Source organism: Plecotus auritus (assembly GCF_963455305.1).
Source record: "Plecotus auritus genome assembly, chromosome: 12".
Lineage (NCBI taxonomy): Eukaryota > Metazoa > Chordata > Mammalia > Chiroptera > Vespertilionidae > Plecotus > Plecotus auritus.
The window spans coordinates 11,224,505-11,244,154 of record NC_137778.1 but is presented as its reverse complement, the minus strand read 5'-3'; the positions used below and the strand labels follow the sequence as shown (position 1 = coordinate 11,244,154).

Sequence of the window (19,650 nt, the reverse complement as noted above, 5' to 3'; positions counted from 1 at the left end):
GACCGGTCTGCAGTTTCCAGCTCCATAGTCCTCTTTTCCTTCATGGGGCAGCTGAGCGGCAGGTGCAGAGAGGCGGGTATTGGGGAGTACCCTGATGGGCAAGACCATCACTCTCCGGGTTGAGCCCACTGATACCACTGAGATGTCAAAGCCAAATCTAAGAAAAGGAGTCTAAATAGTCAGCAGAGATCCCAACCGGAACTTGGGGACCAGAAGACATTGAATAACAGACACAAATAAAAAGAAGTTCAGCCAAAAATCCTCTCCACAGTAAAACTGTGCTGCAGAATTGAGGGAAATATTAAGACTTTCACATAAATTAAGGTTAAGATCATTTGTTACCACTATACCTCACCTACAAAAAAAGCTCAAGTCTGTCCTAAAGTACACTAGAGAGTAGATTATATTACCTGGACAGCCAGTCCTAGTGCTGCGGAGTCTCGCCCATTAGCCAAGTTGGTATAGGGAGAGATTCTTACACTAAGCACACAAAAACAATAAATATGAAGGGACAGGCACAAGTGTGCCAAAAGGTAGCAAGATAGTTGGATAGAAAATAAAGCCCTCCCCTCCCTAATTATATATGAACTGAGGGCCTAAGCAAGAAAGGGGGGTGGTGGTGTTTGAGCTGGGAGTTCCTGGTCTCAGGCACTTGAATAAAACCTCTTTCCTTTTCCATCAGCACCTGCCTCACCAGTTTGGCATTCATTGCAGCAGGCAGCCGAACCCATGTTTTTTGCTTTCGGTAAGTCATGCCATATGGATCAACATCTCACTGTGGGTATATACATGGGCAATTATTAAAGCTAGTCTTATTGTAACAATGGTTTGTAAATGCATGTTTATCTTCTATGTAAATTAAGAAACAAAGCATACAATGAAAATAAATAGAGTAGAAGCCAGGATTTCAATTAGTATTGTAGATGGCAGTGTGACACTAACAACCCAAATGGATGAGGATGGAGCTGATAAGCATTCATTATTGGAATTTATTGAATTTAAGTTGGCATAAATTCAAATTGTAGTGTTATAACTCTAGGACTGTGGTCGGCAAACTCATTCATCAACAGAGCCAAATATCAACAGTACAACGATTGAAATTTCTTTTGAGAGCCAAATTTTTTAAACTTAAACTTCTTCTAACGCCACTTCTTCAAAATAGACTCGCCCAGGCCGTGGTATTTTGTGGAAAAGCCACACTCAAGGGGTCAAAGAGCCGCATGTGGCTCGCGAGCCGCAGTTTGCCGACCAGTGTTCTAGGCAAATGGTAACCAAAAGAGGGTGGCTATACTAATCCAGACAAAATAGAATTTGAATCAGAAAAGGTTGTAAGAGACAAGAAGCACATTATATTTTAATGTTTCACATACTGCAAGAGGATATCCTATATAATAAAATATGCAAATTGTCCCCTCCACTGGGAGTTCGACTGCTTGCTATGAAGTGTGCTCACCGCCAGGGGGTAGCACGGAACTTGTCAGGTGTCAGTGACACAGCACTTACTAGTGGGCAGCAGTGGAGGCACTGCCGCCCCTGATGGACTTGACCAGAGTGGGACTGCAGCGGGATGGTACAGCAGGTGAGTGGGTGGCGCCAGGCCAAGGTGGGTGTCAGCAGGGCCCAATCGCCCTGTCGATTGCCCTGCAGATGGCAATTAGTGACGACAGCGAAGGGCAGGGCAGCTGCCTCGCTTCCAGGCACTGAGGGAGCCGGGCAGGAGCCCGATGACTTAGGTGGAGGGGGGTGCATGGGACCCAGGGGCCCAGGTGCTGCCCAGGGCCGAGAGGTCAGCTGGAATCTACCCTCCCACGCCAGTCATTCACGCTTTGATCGACAATCAGGCCTAGGGAACGCATGTGTGCATGAATTTCATGCACCGGTACCCTAGTAATAATTATAAACATTAATGCACCAAATAACACACCTTCAAAATACATGAAGCAAAAGCTGGCACAACTATAGAGAGAAATACACATTTCTAAGCAACAGGCATTTCTCCAGTAATAGGTAGAGACTTCAATATCCCGGCTCACAATAAAGGATAGTACAGCTAGACTGAAAATAAGTAAGAAAATATAAGACTTCAACAACACAATCAACTAGATCTCACAGACACAGAGCACCATAGAACAGAATATATATTCACTTCAAATGCACATGGGACATCATCCATGATAGACCACATGATGAGCCACAAATTAATATTAACCAAACAATAGGTTTTAATAAGAGAGTTATGATACAAAGTATCTTCTCTGACCACAATGGGATAAAGCTGTGAAAGAAAAACCTTCACAGCCAGATTTTCTGAAGGAACAGGTTTACTGACTAGCCATGTGCTCCCCAGAAAAAAGGACCAGGTCCTGGGGCATGCAGTCTAAACCACCAGCCGCAGGGACAGATGAAGGCAAACATTTCCGCCATCCTGGTATAATGGGTTCTTTTACAGCTTTGAGTAGAAAGATGTAAGTTATTTTGAAGGAATTTACATGGGCTATAGATAAGGGGGCAGAAGAAGAATGTGGGGCTAGTTCTGGGATAGGTACATAGTCTATAGCAGTGGTCGGCAAAACGTGGCTCACAAGCCACATGCGGCTCTTTGGCCCCTTGAGTGTGGCTCTTCCACAAAATACTATGTGTGGGCGCGCACGTACAGTGCGATTGAAACTTCTTGACCAATGCGCAGAAGTCGGTTTTCGGCTCTCAAAAGAAATTTCAATCATTGTACTGTTGATATTTGGCTCTGTTGACTAATGAGTTTGCCGACCACTGGTCTATAGGAAGAAAGGTTTGGTGCTTTTGGACAATTTGCTGGACAGTCTGAAAAGTTCATGTGGAAGCAGGATGCAGTGAAATCTGGTGGTCAGCTAGCCCTTATTGAAAAACAGCTACACTACTAGCTCTTATATTCACACGATTCTGAAGTACCTCTGGAAGTTCATGCAAAGTCTCAACACACATTTCATTAGTTTCTTCCTTTGGCTTTGTTAACTGATGAACTCCCTGTCTCTCTTTCCCACCCTCCTGCCTATTATAATTTAATGTAGGACCATGTCACCAGGATTACTACATTTTTAATGACTATGATAGGCCTATTGTTACTTATCATATGATACAATTTTGCTTTCCTTCAAGGTAAATTTCTTTCTATTCACTGCACATCTTTTCAGTCTCCATAAAAAAACCAAGGGTTGATTGGCTGTAAGTACAACTTGTTCCACAGACAGCAAGATGAAGTCAACATAATGGAAATGCTTAAGAAGAGAACCAAACCAAAAATGGGACCAGCAATGTTTACCTTCTCCCTCCAAGGAGCAGCTTACTTACCCCTCAGTACAAACATACTGAACATGTGCGCCAAAGATGTAACTTCCGTTAGAGGCTAGTTTGCCATTTGGGGGTTCTTTTAGCTGTGGACAATACGCTTCTAAAAGTAAAATTTCAAATTTGCTGTTTTATACAATGTCAAAACAGATTTGAATCAAAATAAAAATTCTACATTGTGCTATTAAACTGATGGGAATACTTTCTTATTTGTTGTTATTGCATTTCTTGGGGTGACATTGGCTAATAAGCTTATATAGGCTTCAAGTGTACACATCTATGACACATGATCTATATCACTTTATTTGGGTGTGTGCCCACCACCCAAAGTCAAATCGTCTTGCACATATACTTGGTCCCTTTACTCATTACTGCCCCTGCAACCACCCAACTTTCCCTCTGGTAACCACTCAACTCTTGTCTGTGTCTATGAGTTCCCGTTTTACGTGCATCTGGTCCTTTAACGCTTTCTGACTGACTCATTTCACTTAACATAATATTCTCAAGCTCCATCCATGTTGCTGCTAATGGCCAAACTTAACCCATTGTACGCCATAAGCGTCTGTAGACGCAAGTTGTGGACTTTCCCCCATGCCACATGCGTCAATAAAAAAAAAGTGTTTGCCCTATGTGGCAGCCCTGACCAACTTTAACATCCTTTTTCATGAGAATTTTCAGCTGAAAATATCCAAGAACACCTGAATTGTAATATATTTATTTTTATAATATTCATTGCAAATTGATTTTTTTTTAATTAAATTCAAAATTTCGTGGCGTGTGGGGATAGTTTTCATTTTGGATGCTTTGTAGTTAACTGGTAAAGATTCACATTTACCCAGAGAATCAATGGCCAAATTAAAAATTTCCTGGAGATCTTCAAAGCCTGAAAAAATATCTTGCTACCTAAAATCTATATCCATCTGAGAAAACCATCATGTTCATAGTAGAATATGCAGTCTTAAATATATGAAAATCTTTAGAGTAATAAAAATAAAGATTTTGTGTACTTACCTGTACAAGCCTCCTGGAGAGGAGGCTGATATGATCCATCAGGCTGACAACTAGTAGTGGTGGGTTTAACAAGAGGAATAATAGGCTTGTAACCTTGGTTACATAAATATTCTATTACAAACCAGTCACTAATAGGGGGTATAAGATCATACTTGGGTCTCATAGTTTTGTATTTTGGTGGGTCACCACAGGTACCTGGGCATGAGAGAATAAGAACATAAATGTAAAGTATTTTCTTTTCCACCAGCCACGGATTTATGGCGTGGCAGCAGGCAGGTTGTACAGAATAAATGGAAAGTCTTTGGTGAGATTTTAAGTGGTTGTGCCAGGCCTTTTACCAGATGATGAGCTGTGCTTGCTTTATTAACATCCTATTAGCTTTGGTTTCTTTGAGATTAACCTGAATATTCTTTCAACAGTAAACTGGAGAGCACCAATATTTTTGGTTTAAAAATTTATTTATAGATATATGCCCTTCCTATTTTTCTCTGAGTTTATTTCACACTCCCCTGCCCCCTAAGAAGACTTCTATAGTATATAGCCCTCCATCAGATTACTCTTCCACAGTTTCAAACACAAAAAGAGCACCAAACCAAAAATGGAACCAGCAACATTTACCTCATTCCTCTAAGGAGCAACTTACCCCTCATTACAAACATGGTGAGAATGTGCACCAATCGGTAGTTCCGTTAACGTGGGCTACTTTGCTACTTGGGGCTTCTGCTGGGTGTAGACATAACTTTTCTAACAGACTATGCCCTAACTGGTTTGGCTCAGTGGATAGAGCGTCAGCCTTTGGACTGAAACGTCCCAGGTTCGATTCTGGTCAAGGGCATGTTCCTTGGTTGCAGGCACATCCCCAGTGTGGGGTGTGCAGGAGGCAGCTGATCAATGTTTCTCTCTCATTGAAGTTTCTAACTCTCTATCCCTCTCCCTTCCTCTCTGTGAAAAATCAATAATATATATTTATAATAAATAAATAAGTAAATAAATAAATAAATAAATAAATAAATAAATAAAAGACTAGAGGCTCGGTGCGTGAAAATTCATGCACTGGAGGGGGGGTCCTTCAGCCCGGCCTACCCACTGTCACAGTCTGGGAGCTCTCAGGGGCAGGAGGCGACCCAGCAATCAGGGGAAGGTAACACCCAATCACAGCTCTGCTGCTGCCACTGCCGGCAGCGCAAGCCTTGGCTGGGCCTGGTTACCTGAGCCTTGGCCTGGCCCTGGCCGGCTGGGCAGCTGCCATCCTAGGCTTGCCTGTGCCTCATGCTGGCCCTGGGCGGCTAGGCAGCTGCCATCCTAGGCTTGCCTGCGCCTCAGGCTGGCCCTGGGTGGCTGGGGGGCTGAAGGGACTAGGGGACTCTGGAGGCAGGTGCACAGAGTGTCTTGTTGTGCACCTGCCACCCCAGCAGGGCTGAGGGGACTGGCACCACCATTTTGTAGCTGTTGACGCCGCCATCTTTGAGGGTGGGTCGTCAATTAGCATATTCCCTCCTTATTGGCTATGGGTGTCACCATCTTTGTGACAGTGTGAGGGTCAATTAGCATATTCCCTCTTTATTAGATAGAATGATGATGACTTGTCACTTCAGGCTTAGTCTCTTCTCAGGAGGCAAGTTTTTAGAGGTCAGGATCATATGCCTTCTGTTCCTACTACACTCTGTGTCCCCTGCATGTTCAAGAAATGCTATGGTAAGTGCTGACTCTTAAATAAGCATTGAGGATTTCATAGGTCAAAATAAAGGTGGGCTAAACTATTTTAAAATATAAGACTTCACATCACATGTTCCATATCAGAGAACTGAGCATTTTATAAGTGAATAGATGTCAATTAAATGTCAAAATTTCTAACTTTAACATTGTTTTAAATATAAATTATTCTTCCTTCACTAATCAATGGATCATGCTTGGCTGCAGAAATTCTGAGGTAGCTGTTTAAGCTCTGTTACTATATTGCTATGCTGTTAGAATTTTTTGGTTTTGGATTTTTTGGTAGCTTTTTTCTTCCTAGAATAGTATCATTTCTATTTTAGCCATTCCCTTTCCTTTTAATTATCTATGGGCTTGAAAAATCTAACAGATCTGATAGAACTAGTATGTAAAATAATGTAATGGAGACACATCAAGTAAAGTCCTGAAGGGCTAAAAGAATGCTGAGGTCCCTCCTATAAGATTAAGGATCTAAGAAAGGAGCTGGATCTATGCTGATCCCTGAGAAACCTCTCTTTTCTTATGCCCTGGGTTGGTCTTATGTCAGATTGATGTTAAACTTTAAAATATATATATATATTTGAACTTCTATCAAATAACAAAAAATATGTGACTCTTTTTAAATTAAATGTAGTGGGGTAACAGTGGTTAATAATATTATGTATATTTCAGGTTTCACAACATTGTAATAGGACATCTGTATACTCTATTGTGAAGTTAATCTCCTTCCCTCACCTTCCTTCAACTCTTCCCCACCACCCCTTCCACCATTTGTGAGCTGTTTTGTTCGTTTTCTTTTTTCATTTGTTGCTTTTTGGTTTATATCCCACATGAATGAAACCACAGCTTTTGTCCTTTTCTGGCTGACTTCCTTAGCATAATCCTCTCAAGTTGCAAATGGCAATATTGAATCATTTTATAGCTGAGTCGTATTCCATGGTATACTAGAGTCCCAAGGCGCGAAATTCATGCAAGGGTAGGCCTTCCTTCCCCTGGCTTCTGGCACCCAGGATTCCCTCCAGCCGCCGGCATCCGAGACGTGGGCTTCCCTCTGGCTGCTGGCAGCCAGCCCTGTCCCCTGCCCACACCTGCCTTGGACTGGCACTGCTTGCGTCCGCCACCACCCTCCCTTCCCCCTTGATCACCCTACTGGCCGGTGGCCTGGGCCGCCCTTTGTGGGGTGATCATGGGGCAATGGTGGGGCCCCTGGACCAATTGCAATGCACCCGACTTGGCTGGCCTGACGCCAGTTCATGTCATAGAGTGTTCGTCTGATGGTCGTTCTGCTGTTCAGCAGTTCAGTCGATTTGCATATTACGCTTTTATTATTATAGATTATTATAGAGCAGAGGTCCTATGCACAAAATTCATGCAAGGGGCTTGGCCCTCACATCCCCAGCTGCCTTGGCCGTTGCAGCCCTGGCTTTGACCAGAAGGTCATTCATTTGGTCATTCTGCTGTTTGGTCTAATTAGCATATTTGCTCTTTATTATTTAGGATACCAGAGGCCAGGTGCACGAAATTTGTGCAAGGGGGTGTGGGGGGTGGTGGACATGTCCCTCAACCCAGGCTGCACCCTCTCCAATCTGGGACCCCCTCAAGGGATGTCCGATCCCAGTGGGATCAGGCCTAAACGGGCAGTCGGACATTCCTCTCACAATCCAGGACTGCTGGCTCCCAATCACTTGCCTGCCTGCCTTCCTGATTGCCCCTAACTGCTTCTGCCTGCCACCTGATCACCCCCTAACCCAGGGGTGAGCAAACTTTCTGACTCGAGGGACACAATGGGTTCTTAAACTGGACCAGAGGGCCGGAACAAAAGCATGGATGGAGTGTTTGTGTGAACTAATATAAATTCAAAGTAAAGGAGTGGAGGGGAGAGCAAGAGAACCCTCCACTCTTTTGGCTCTGCGGGCTGGATAGAACAGCCGAACGGGCCGGATCCGGCCCGCGGGCCGTAGTTTGCCCACGGCTGCCCTAACCACTCCCCTGCCATCCTGACTGATGCCTAACTGCTCCCCTGCCAGCCTGTTTGCCCCTAACTGCCCTCCACTGCAGGCCTGGTCCCCCCCAACTTCCCTCCTCTGCCGGCCTGGTCACCCCTAACTGCCAACCCCTGCAGGCTTGATTGCCCCCAACTGCCCTCCCCTGCTGGCCATCTTGTGGCGGCCATCTTGTGTCCACATGGGGGCAGCCATCTTTGACCACATGGGGGCAGCCATCCTGTGTGTTGGAGTGATGGTCAATTTGCATATTACTCTTTTATTAGATAGGATGTACCACTTCTTCTTTATCCAATCACCCATTGAAGGATACTTAGGTTGTTTCCATGTCTTAGCTATTGTGAATAATGCTGCAATGAACATAGCCTCCCATATATCTTGATAAGTATTTTCAATTTTTCGGGTAGATACCCTGACGAAGGATTGCTGGTCCATGTGTAAGCTCTATACTTAACTTTTTGATGAACCTCCATGCTCGTTTCTATAATGGCTACACCAATTTACATTCCCACCAGCAGTGCATGAGAATTCCCTTTTCTCTATATTCTCTTCAACAGTTGTTATTTCATGTCTTATTGGTAACAGACATTCTTACTGGTATGAAGTGGTACCTTATTTTGGTGTTGATTTGCATTTCCCTTATAACTACTGATGTTGAGCATCTTTTAATATGTTGGTTACCCATCTGTATGTCTTCCTTGGATAATTGTCTATTCAGGTCCTCTGCCCATTTGCTCATCAGATTTTGTTGTTGTTGTTGTTGAACTGTATGAGTTCTTTATGTATTTTGGGAATTAGCCCCTTATCAGAGGTATTTTTTACAAATATTTCTCCCATTTATTTCATGTTCCTTTTGTTAATCCTTACTCGAGTATTCTTTTTTCCCTTGATTTTTAGACAGAGAGGAAGGGATGGAGCCACGGGAAGAGAAAGAGAGAGAGAGAAAAACATGAATCTGAGAGAGACACAATTGGTTGTCTCCTGCATGTTCCCCAACCAGGGCTGGGATCAAATCTGCAACCCAAATACATGCCTTTGACCAGGAATCAAACCAATGACACTTCAGTGTGTGGGCTCCAGGGTGGCAGTGGCAACACAGTAGCTTTTTCTGCATCTATTGAGATAACCATATGATTTTCACCATAGGTTCTACTGATGTGATGAAACACATGCATTGTTTTGCAGATGTTGAATCATCCTTGCATACCTGGTGTAAATCCCACTTGATCATAGTATGTAATCTTTTTAATGTATACTGGATTTGGTTTGCTGAAATTTTGTTGAGAATTTTGGTATCTACGTTCATCAGTTATATTGGCCTCTAATTCTCTTTTTGAATATTATACTTCATTTTACTGGAACTCAGTGGTTATAAAAGAGTGTTGGTACCAAGGCAAAAACATGGGGCATTTGCAAACACCATTGTGACAAGCCAGAAAGGATCTCTGCATTCTAGTAGAGCTAGGACAGAAAGGGTGGTTTGGGAAGAGGGACAACAAGTCAGGGGAATTGGAGCTGGAGTGTGTGGGTCTCCATGAGATACTTTGCTCAGAGAGGGTGTCTGAGGGCATATCATCACACCTGAGTCTGAAGGACAAGGAGCCAATTATGCAAGAGAAAGGAGGAGCCTGGGGACAGCAAGTGCAGAGGCCCCAAAGTGGCAGAGTGTGGCCTCTGAGCAGAAAAGCCTCCCTCCCAACAGTCACTTGTTAAAGGCTCTCAGAGAGTAATGCTCCTTCCTCCAGGGCACCTGACTGGGGTTGTAACACTAGCATTGTGGTTTGCTTACTGTCCGCCAGTCCCAGCAAATTTCAGCAAATCTTTATTGATTGCCTACTGTGCGCCTGGCACTGGGGATCTAACAGGGAGCAAAACACAGTCGCTGTTAATATTCATGTGTGTGCGTGTGCAAACAGACAAAGAGTGAAATAAGGATCATGAAAGTATAAATGGCTTGTTATTGGTCACCAGTGTGTCCCCAGAACCGGCACGGGGCCTGGCACATACAAGGCAAATCTTTATTGAATGAATTCTCCTAAGGAGAGGATGCAGCATACAAACTGTCTATGTAATAGGATCCTAAAAATCACTTGGGCATAGAAACACACATGCATATAATGACAGTTGGAAATACACCATAATATTCAATTGTTGCCCTTTGATCATATATGTTCTATACAGTGATCATATATGTATGTATATATGTATTGATTGCATTCAGTGAAACATGAATCAAACGTAGTGGATGGCCTTCAGCTTTCGTTGATCAGCTACAGGGGAAAAGCCCATGGATGCCATTTATTGTTCACTTCTTATGACTCATTTCTCACTAGGTTTGGCTACCAGGTTGCTTCTAATCTCCCCTCAAATGGGACCCAAGCTAAGAAAAAAGGAAAAAGACTGCGCACATGACATTTGGGAATAGCGTAGGGCATTATCTATATGGGATGGCAATAGGACTGTGTCTCCATGCTTAAAGACAAGCAACAGCCTGGACAGCAATACCAATATGACTTGGGGGCAACAAGCCGCCTGTTACCTTTCTGTACAAAAAGCACTGCGTGTCCTTCCCAGACCGTCTAAATCCCAGGCCCTGCAGTAGCTCTCACTCACTAAGGGCTCTATGGGTAACACGCGCTCCCCAAACCCCATACAAAGCAAGCAGTGAGCTCCTTACCCCACACTCTGAACCTCTGGCCTGGACCCTTCTGTAAAGCATACACCTGGTACACCTGGCCTGGGATCCCCCAGCCCAACCCAGTGGGGCACAGCACCCCACCCTCCAAGGCCTCATTAAGCCCAAGGAACACAGGGCAAAGCCTCCCCATGGGCCCAGCACTCCCCCAAGCAACACCCACACACACAGCTGGGCACTGAAGAGCAAGCCCTCACCTTCAGCACCTGGTCAGGGCTTCCTGTCTCCTTTTGTTCATTGTGGACAGTATTACAATGTCCCCTATTTCCCCACCCCTTTGCCCTCATCCACTCAGCACCCGCTCCACTCCTGGCCTTCCCCACACTATTGTCTGTGTCCATGGGTTATGCATATATGCATATATGTTCTTTGGTTAACCTCTGACATCTTGATTAGCTCAGTCCCCAAACACCTGCAAGCTTTTGCTAGGGACACAGCTTGGCCCCCAGCACACACTGACTGCACCCAGCACTCCAAGAGGCTCAGTACCTACCACCTAACAACCCTCTCCGCGGGCCCTCTGAAGTCCCCCCTCGGTTCCTGGTCCCCCATGGAACCACCCGGAGCATCTGTGGTTAAGGCTTCTACCCTAACCCCGCATCACCTGGGTCCACCAAGCCCTGAGCCTCCTACCCCACACACCAAGCAAAGTTCCCTTCGCCCCCCGCTCTGGTGGGCCATCTCCCCTACCCGCTCTAGTTTCCCTCCAGAGCTGACACCCTTTCCCTTCCCCTACCTGAGCATATGGGTAGCAGGAGCTCTAGGGCCAGCAAAAGGACCCCAAGGAAGCCCCAGGAAAAGGGACTCTCCAGGCGGCGGAAGGATGCCCTGTGCGGCTCATAGGAGGCCCTCATGTTCTTAGACATCAGCGGGGAAACCTCTGGGACAGTGAGTATTTGCCTCTTTGAGTGCAGATCCCAGACGCAACAATCCCCAGACTCACAAAGTGTCCAGGGCTTTACACCGAGTGGGCGTGGCCTGGACCATGACGTTAGGCGGGGCGGGGCCAATGGCGGCCAGCAAGGCGGGGCCTAGTCCCCAGGGCTGTGCTTCAACCCTATGGGTGATATCATGTGTGGAATCTCTAACCTGGTAATTCTTGAGGTGAGGTTTTGGCATATAGTTTCAGGGGGGTGCTGGGAACATAGTGTGTGCATAATTTGGGGAGCTTAAGAGGTTTTTTTAAAACACAAGAAATGTTGTATTTTAGGTTTATTCTAATCAATGGGACAGTTTCATTCTACTTTCTGATCGGATTCACCCAAGGAGCCTTACAGAGTGATTCTTATCCACAACCCTTACAAGTTCTGCCTTAACTCTTCCAGCAATGGGAGCTGGGCATTGCTTTTTGCTGTTTTTTAAACTCATCCCAGGTGATTCGAATGCGTAGCCTGGGTTGAGAACCACTGGTCTGTGGCTTTGCTTCTAAAAGGCACTGGTGGCTCCTTTCCTGTGGCTGTGGTAAGAAGTCACAGCAGGTTGGGGGTCTCAGTGTCTTCGGGTCACTATAAAAATACTACAGCCTGCGTAACTGGTGAACAACAGCTCCTCACAGTTCTGGAGGCTGGGAAGACCAAGATCGAGGCCCTGGCAGTGTTGGTATGTAGAGAGGCAGCTTTGTGGTTCATGGGCAGTGCCTTCTAGGTGTAAGTTCACGTGGCAGAGGGCTGAGGGACTTTCCTGGGATTCTTTTAAAGGGACACTAATCCCATTTGTGAAGCCTGAGCCCCCATCACCTAGTAACTTCCCAGTGGCCCCTAATGCCATCCCCTTGGAGGTTAGGATTTAACACAGGAATTTTGGAGGAACACAGACATTCACACAGTGTCTCAAAACAACACACATTTATTCTTTCCGTTCTGGAGGACATAAGTCTGAAATCAGGTTCACTGGGTGGAGATGAAGGTATGGGCTGGGCTACCCGCCCACCAGGGGGACTGGGAGAGAAGCAGTTTCCTTGCCTTTTCCAGCTTCTGGAGCTGCATTCTTTGTTTTTTGCCTCCTGCCTCCATCCTCCATCCTCCATCCTCCATCCAGCAGCATTTTGCTGGAGTGGTCACATTGCCTGGTGCTGTAGTCACATCTCCCTCTGCCTTCCTCTTAGAAGGAGATTGTGATCACATTTAGGGTCCCACTTGGTTAATCTGGGGTAATTTCCCCATCAAAGGTCTCATCTTCGAAGACCCTTTGCCATGAGGTAACATCACAGGTCTCAGGTGTTAGTACCCTGATATCTGTGGGGCCATGATACAGCAGCCTACCACAAACTGCAGAATGTGGGACTCACAGGAATGCAAACACAGGGCCCCACCTGAGACCCATTTGAATTAGACTCTGCCATTTTATCAAGATCAACTTGTGATTCATCTACACACTAGAATGTGAGAAGCATAGTACTATGGCATCTTATCCATATATTCTCTCATTATTGAGTCCCATGTTAAATGCAGATGAAGGAGTATTTTTCTAGGATCCTTTTCACGTGGTAGTAGATGATTAACTACCAATCATTTCTGCTTACCATAAATAAGTGCTCATGTAAACATCAGTAGATTACACCCAGCAGGTGTGTCTCATCGGTTGAGCATCAACCTATCAACCAGGAAATCGCTGTTCAATTGGAGGTGTTCAATTCCCAGGCGATCAATGATCCTCTGTCATCTATCTCCCTCTCCCCCTCTGCCTTTCTCTCTGAAATCAATGGATATATATAAAAAATAAAAATAAGCATCAGTAATTACAGAATTGAAGCCACATGCCCTAACCTAAATCCCAGGAGAGCAGAGCTGTTGCTTGTTTCTGATATTCACTACAAGGCTTTCCACTGCAACATACAATAATTCAATTTTTTAAAGCTACATACAATAATAAAACCACAATTGGCTCCTCCTGCTAACATGGGGGTGTCTTCCCCTCTGCAGCTTTTCTTGATCTAGAATTCAGGAACCAGGATGGGTAACTTTCTCAATGTGACCTGTACTCATGGCTATTTGTTCACTTTCTGGTGGTATGTAAATGAGAGAGGGAAAATACTTTACACACATTAGACCCCAGTATTCATAAGGGACAGTTTAGCCTTTTATAATATTAATTTCACAAAAGGAAACCAGAAAAGAGTTGTTAATACCACATTCAAAGTGACATTATAAAGTAATGAAAGTAATGACAAACCTCTGAATAAATCCAATTTTAAAGGCTAAGGGATTGTCAAATGCTCTAACTGTCCACACGAGTGCAGCAGTACTATGATTTACAAAAAGGACAGCTTTGCCTGGCTGGAGTGGCTCAGCAGTTGAGAGTCCACCCAGGAACCAAGAGGTCACTGCTTTGATTCCAGGTCAGGGCACAGACAGGTATGGAGGGCTCAGTGTTCAATAGAGAGTGTGCAGGAGGCAGCCAATGGTGATGTTTCTCTCTTATCCATGTTTCCATCTCCCTATCCCTCTCCTTGTCTCTCTCTGTAATTTTAAATTACCATAGTTACCTATTTTCTTTAAACTACAATCTACTTAAACAATGCAAATAAAAATTCCTCCTCTCTCAGGTCTTTTTAGCATGTTTGCAGAAGACTTGTATTGTTAATCACGTTGAATGTTCTCTCAGTATATTTTATACCAATATAAAAATACTAGAGGCCCGGTGCATGAAAATTTATGCATAGATTGGGGAGTGTCCCTCAGCCCAGCCTGCACCCTCTCCAATCTGGGACCCCTAGGTGGATGTTTGACTACCAGTTTATTCCCGATCCCACAGGGTTGGGCCTAAACCAGCCGGCAGTCGGACATCCCTCTCGCAATATGGGACTGCTGGCTTCTAACTGCTTACCTGCCTACTGACCTGATCGCCCCTAACTGCCCTCCCCTGCTGGCCTGGTCACCCCTAACTGCCTGTGCCTCGGCCCCTGCCACCATGGCTTTGTGAGGAAGGACATCCAGATGGATGTCTGGAAGATGTCCGGTATAATTAGCATATTACCCTTTTATTAGTATAGATTATACAACCTAAGTTTTAAGGTAGAATTGCATTAGTAGAAATGAAGAAACATTTCATAAAATAATGTATATTGGTTTGATATGATTCAAATCCACTTGTTTATGACAAAAATCAAGTCTTTAAGAATAGGATTGCTTGCCCAAGTTGGTTTGGCTCAGTGGCTAGAGCTTCAGCTTGAGGATTGAAGGGTCCCTGGTTCAATTCTGGTCAAGGGCACATGCCTGGGTTGCGGGCTTGATTTCCCAGTAGGGCACGTGCAGGAGGCAGCCAATCAATGATTCTCTCTCATCATTGATGTTTCTATCTCTCTCCCTCTCCCTTCCTCTGAAATCAATAAAAATATATTTAAAAATATAAAAGAATAAGATTGCTTTGCTATCAAAGCCAACTAAGGTGTGTCATTCGTTGTCCCTGATGAAGTCTGAGCAGCTCAGTTGCTAATCGACTTTGCTGGGTTCTTATCAAATAAAATCCGTGGAGAAGCACCTATGCCCACCATGCATTTAGGCTATAAAGACCGAAAGTTGTGGAGGACAGAGTGCTTCTGGGGTAGGAGACTGTGAGGGTCAGCTGCTGTGAGGCAGGGAAGATGCGGGAATGCCCAATGCCTGGAAACACAGGAGGATCTGGGATATGCAAATCTGCTGGGGGCAGGGTTAGGCCCTATGCCAGGGGTCCTTAAACTTTTTAAACAGGGCCCAGTTCACTGTCCCTCAGACCATTGGAGGGCCAGACTATAGTTTAAAAAAAAAAAACTATGAACAAATTCCTATGCGCACTGCGGGCCCGGGATGAGTTGGCTGCTAAGCAGGACAGGCAGCGGCACCCGGTGGGCCAGATAAATGTCCTCGGTGGGCCGCATGTGGCCCGCGGGCCATAGTTTGAGGACCCCTGCCCTACGCTCTGAGAGGTCAGGTCTGGAGGGAGGGCAGGGGTGTGGTTCCAGAGATCCCCTTCCTGCGAGGCTCCCCCTCCTCCCTTTAACCCCCTAACCTGTCCATTTGGATGAAGGGGGTGGGAAGCAGGTACACAATGCTTGGGCAGGGCGCCCCTCATTCCCGAATCTCTCCCAGGGCGGGGGAGGGGTGTTTGTATTGGTTTATTTGATTCTTCTTACAGGTTTCCTTCTGCTTACTCACCAGAGCTGCCCCGCGTGATGCCTTTTCCCTTCCTTCCCCGCTGCCCCGAGCTAATGCGCATGAGATCGCCAGGGATGAAACTGGGGCCCTGTTGTATTGCATGGAGATTGCACTCCACAGGAACCTGCCTGATCCAGGGAGGAATGGGGTCATTCACTGCAGGAAAGGCTTGATTTAAACCAAGCCACCGCTTGCTGCTGCTTAGATAGGTGCCAGCTGAGCCATTTGCAGAGGGTTTATCATCCCTTCTGGCTGTTTCCTTGGAAACCACAAACTCAAGATAGCAGAGCTGGGAGCCACCCCCAGGCCGGATGGCCCCCAGGCCTGGCAGTGTGGTGGGCCTGTGCACATCTCCTCTGGTGGGTTCCACCCCTAGGCCGAGCAGCCTCCGGGCTGGGCTGCGCAGGGGCTGCCTCCCCTGTGGCCACCACCAGCTGGGCAGCCTCTGGGCCAGGCAGCGCTGTGGGCTCTGTGTGCCTCCACCTGTGGATGCTTCTGCCGGGTTTAGCCCCAGGGCCGGGTGGCCCCTTGGTCAGGAGGCCTCCAGGCTAGGCCATGTGGGGGCCACCTCCGCAGGAGGGCCACCCTAGGCCACACAGAGGCCCTCCAGGTGATGGCAGTCCCTGTCCACCAGCTCCTGCTGTGCATGCCTCCTGCTGACCCATTGTGATGTTATGGCATCTGGGCTAATTTGCATATTCCTCTATTATTATATAGGATAAAACATAACCTTAAGTTGAAGCCAACAAAATTTGATAAAATGCTTTATTTTTCATCAAGCTAATTTCCCTTCAGTGTTGGTATTAGAAAGGTTGTTTCTTGTATATTTAAACCACAGATAACCTTGTTTGGTTAGGCAGACAACAAGACCTTGATTCGAGTCTTAGGCATTTCTGATTTCTTTCATAGGCTGATTTAATAAAAACTCAAATTTCTCAGGTAAATATAAGCATTTACCTTCTGTCTTTATAAGTTTCCATGTAGAAAAGGACTGTGGATGAGAGTCACTAATGCAGAGGTTTTCAACCTTAGCTGCATGTTAGAAGCCCTTGGGGAGCTTTAAAAAAATCCCTCTGCCCAGGGCACAGAGCAGATCCATTGTGTTGGGAAACGCTGGGTGGGAGCTCTGCCAGTGATTGCAGCCAGGGCTGAGTCCCACGGAGCCTGATCTCAGAGGTTCAGCAATCTGATTTAATGCCAAGAGTAAGAGTTTTTGCATAAATGAGAAAACATCTTAATAGTTACACAAATCAAACTTTATAATTTCATTGTTGGACTTGGGATTAAAGTACTTAGCCATAGCCACACATTCAACTGATGTGGAAGGTATGTCTCCTAGCAGACAGTGTCTACAGATACTCAGATGTGGTTGCCTCAAGCTGGGTAACAGGACTCCTGGGCAGAAATCGGGAGCTTCGCCCGATGGGCATGAGGCGCTGGCCCTGGAAGATGCCCAGGATCTGCAAGGACCACAGGCCTCTCAGGCACCAGTGAGCACGAATACAGCACAGGGCAGATGGTACAGCTTGACCAACAGTATGTTACTTAGAGAAATGCAGCAGAAAGAGGAGCCTTGGGGAGAAAACTTGGGATTTAATTGTAGAAAGTCTTTGAGCTTCATGCTGAGGAACTTGGACTTCTGCTGTAGGTGTCATGAACACCTGGGAGCAGGAGAGGCACACGATGGGCTGGGAGTGGAGAAGCCCGGATGTATGTCAGGGTGTGAGATGTGCGGAGCAGGAGTCATGACTGTGAGAGTGGAAAGGTTAGAGAGGGTGGGACCCCATTAGAAACCTACTCTGATTGAAATCAGGCACTCTGGAAATGAACACACTGACACAAAGCACACTTCATCCACCCTACTTTTTATTTTGTCAGATTTGAAGACCACATTTTTCCAAAAATAAACCATACATGGGGCTTCCCATTTCTTCCAGTTTTAAGAAACTTGTAATGGAAATATCCTTCCATCTCTGTCATTTAAACAATCTTTTCCACAATGAACTGGTTTTCCCTATAGATTTCAGTAATAGAGAACCTATTTGACAACAGCACATAAATGATAGCTATACTTCTATCAATCTCACATGCAAAGATATTCAAATATGAAAATAGTCTGAAGTAGAAACCATCTTAAAAGTAAATTTATCTCAGCAACTTTAGGTTTAACCTTTGAGCTTTACTACTACAGGCTAGTAAATTAAGGGAACGTAAGAGGAGAGTCGAGCAATGTTGCTTTTAATCCCCCTGTTTAACATCCATAAATATCAGCTCTAAATAAAAAGAAATCAAATTGGGGATCTGAATAAGACACCTACATGTCTTCTTACAACTATTTATGCTATAAAGACACATGGAAGCTTTCATCCTAAAGATTGCAGTGAGTAGAATTGTCAAAGTCTCCACAGTGAACTATTGTCAGTTTAGTCCTGGCTCCCAATCCACTGAATGAATGGGGTAAACCTAGGGCAGGGGAGGCACTTTAAAGATCCATGAGTTTCTGCAGAACTTAAACCTCAAACCCCCACAGGAATTTTTCTGACGGTCATAAAAGCTAAAGCAACTCTGCACAGAATAGCCTTGTTACAACAATATTAAAAGGAGGTGAAAATATTTTAGCAGGAAATGCAATTCTGACAGCACACTCTCACAAGCACATTTTAAAACAAGGCAGCACGCAATACAGATACAAGCAAAAGCTGAACAAGTACATCAAGATGAGAAGCAACAACAGGTTCAAGAAACATGTTTAATTTACTGTCCCTGATGTGACGACATTTATACACAGGTGTCAACCACTGCAACGCCAACAACTACAAGAAACCAGAAAACAAATGACATGTAACCCTAAAAACTAATGCCAAGTTTCAAAAGTCAGGAGAAGAGATTAATGTTGGCTACATTTCAGTGGGCAGAAATATCATTTTACTTAAGCCCATATTCATTCATATTCTATCTGGACTCTTCACTGTCTAAATGCAGCTCCTGGGTATCACTTAGGGTCTGCAGTAAGTCAGGCAAGAGCCCTCGCTTAATTTAGAATATTACTCAAAGCATATTTGGGATTTAAGATTTGTTACTATATGGACATGTAGAATACAAAAGAATATACAATACCAACACAGGGTAGAATCATATAAAAGGTCAGGTATTTCTAGACTGGTTTACTTAATGTCAAGCTATCAAAACTATAGAAACTAAAAAAGTCCTTAAAATGCACTTATTCACATTAATATTTTGATTAAAGTGGCATCCAAGTTTGGGACACTTACGTACAGTCAGAACAATCACAGCAATGAGTCCTCTATCTGAGAAAAAATAAAGCCAGTTTGAAGGTAATTGAGAACACTTGGATCTCCACATAGTTCACACACTTTATTTAGATCAGATCATCTGTAAACTACAGCAAAGAAAAGTTTATCAGTCTAGTTTAGTGTGACAGCTAGTGCATCCAGCTCATTGTGATCACAGAGCCCTTCTCATACCATTCCAGACTTAGGGTCCAACTTCTGAGACTTAGGGACCTCCCTTGTCATTGTTTTGTGCTGTAGTAACCCCACCAGGTTATAATAAATTGGAATTATTATAAGTTAGGAAAAATTATTATAAAAATTATAATTTAATGTATTATAGGAAAATCATCTTAAGAATGTATTATCTCATTCTAGTTGGCTTAGTTCAATATTCAGTCTATAATTCTTACGATTTTGTTAGAAATTGCATTTACAATGTTCCCCAAAAGTGAGTCTGTGAAATAAGCCGTGAATGAGGT

At 44.8% G+C, this 19,650-nt stretch overlaps 1 protein-coding gene across 1 annotated transcript in view; it reads right to left on the bottom strand.

Moving 5' to 3' along the window:
- The window catches only part of LOC308237248 (complement receptor type 1-like), a gene marked incomplete at both ends in the record, with an annotated part of 114,834 nt that overhangs the window by 80,516 nt on the left and 14,668 nt on the right, over positions 1 to 19,650 (bottom strand). Inside the window, 2 exons of the mRNA XM_080647802.1 lie at positions 3,328 to 3,427; positions 4,336 to 4,530. Coding sequence (XP_080503928.1) covers positions 3,328 to 3,427; positions 4,336 to 4,530 — 295 coding nt within the window. The remainder of the gene's footprint in view (positions 1 to 3,327; positions 3,428 to 4,335; positions 4,531 to 19,650) is intronic.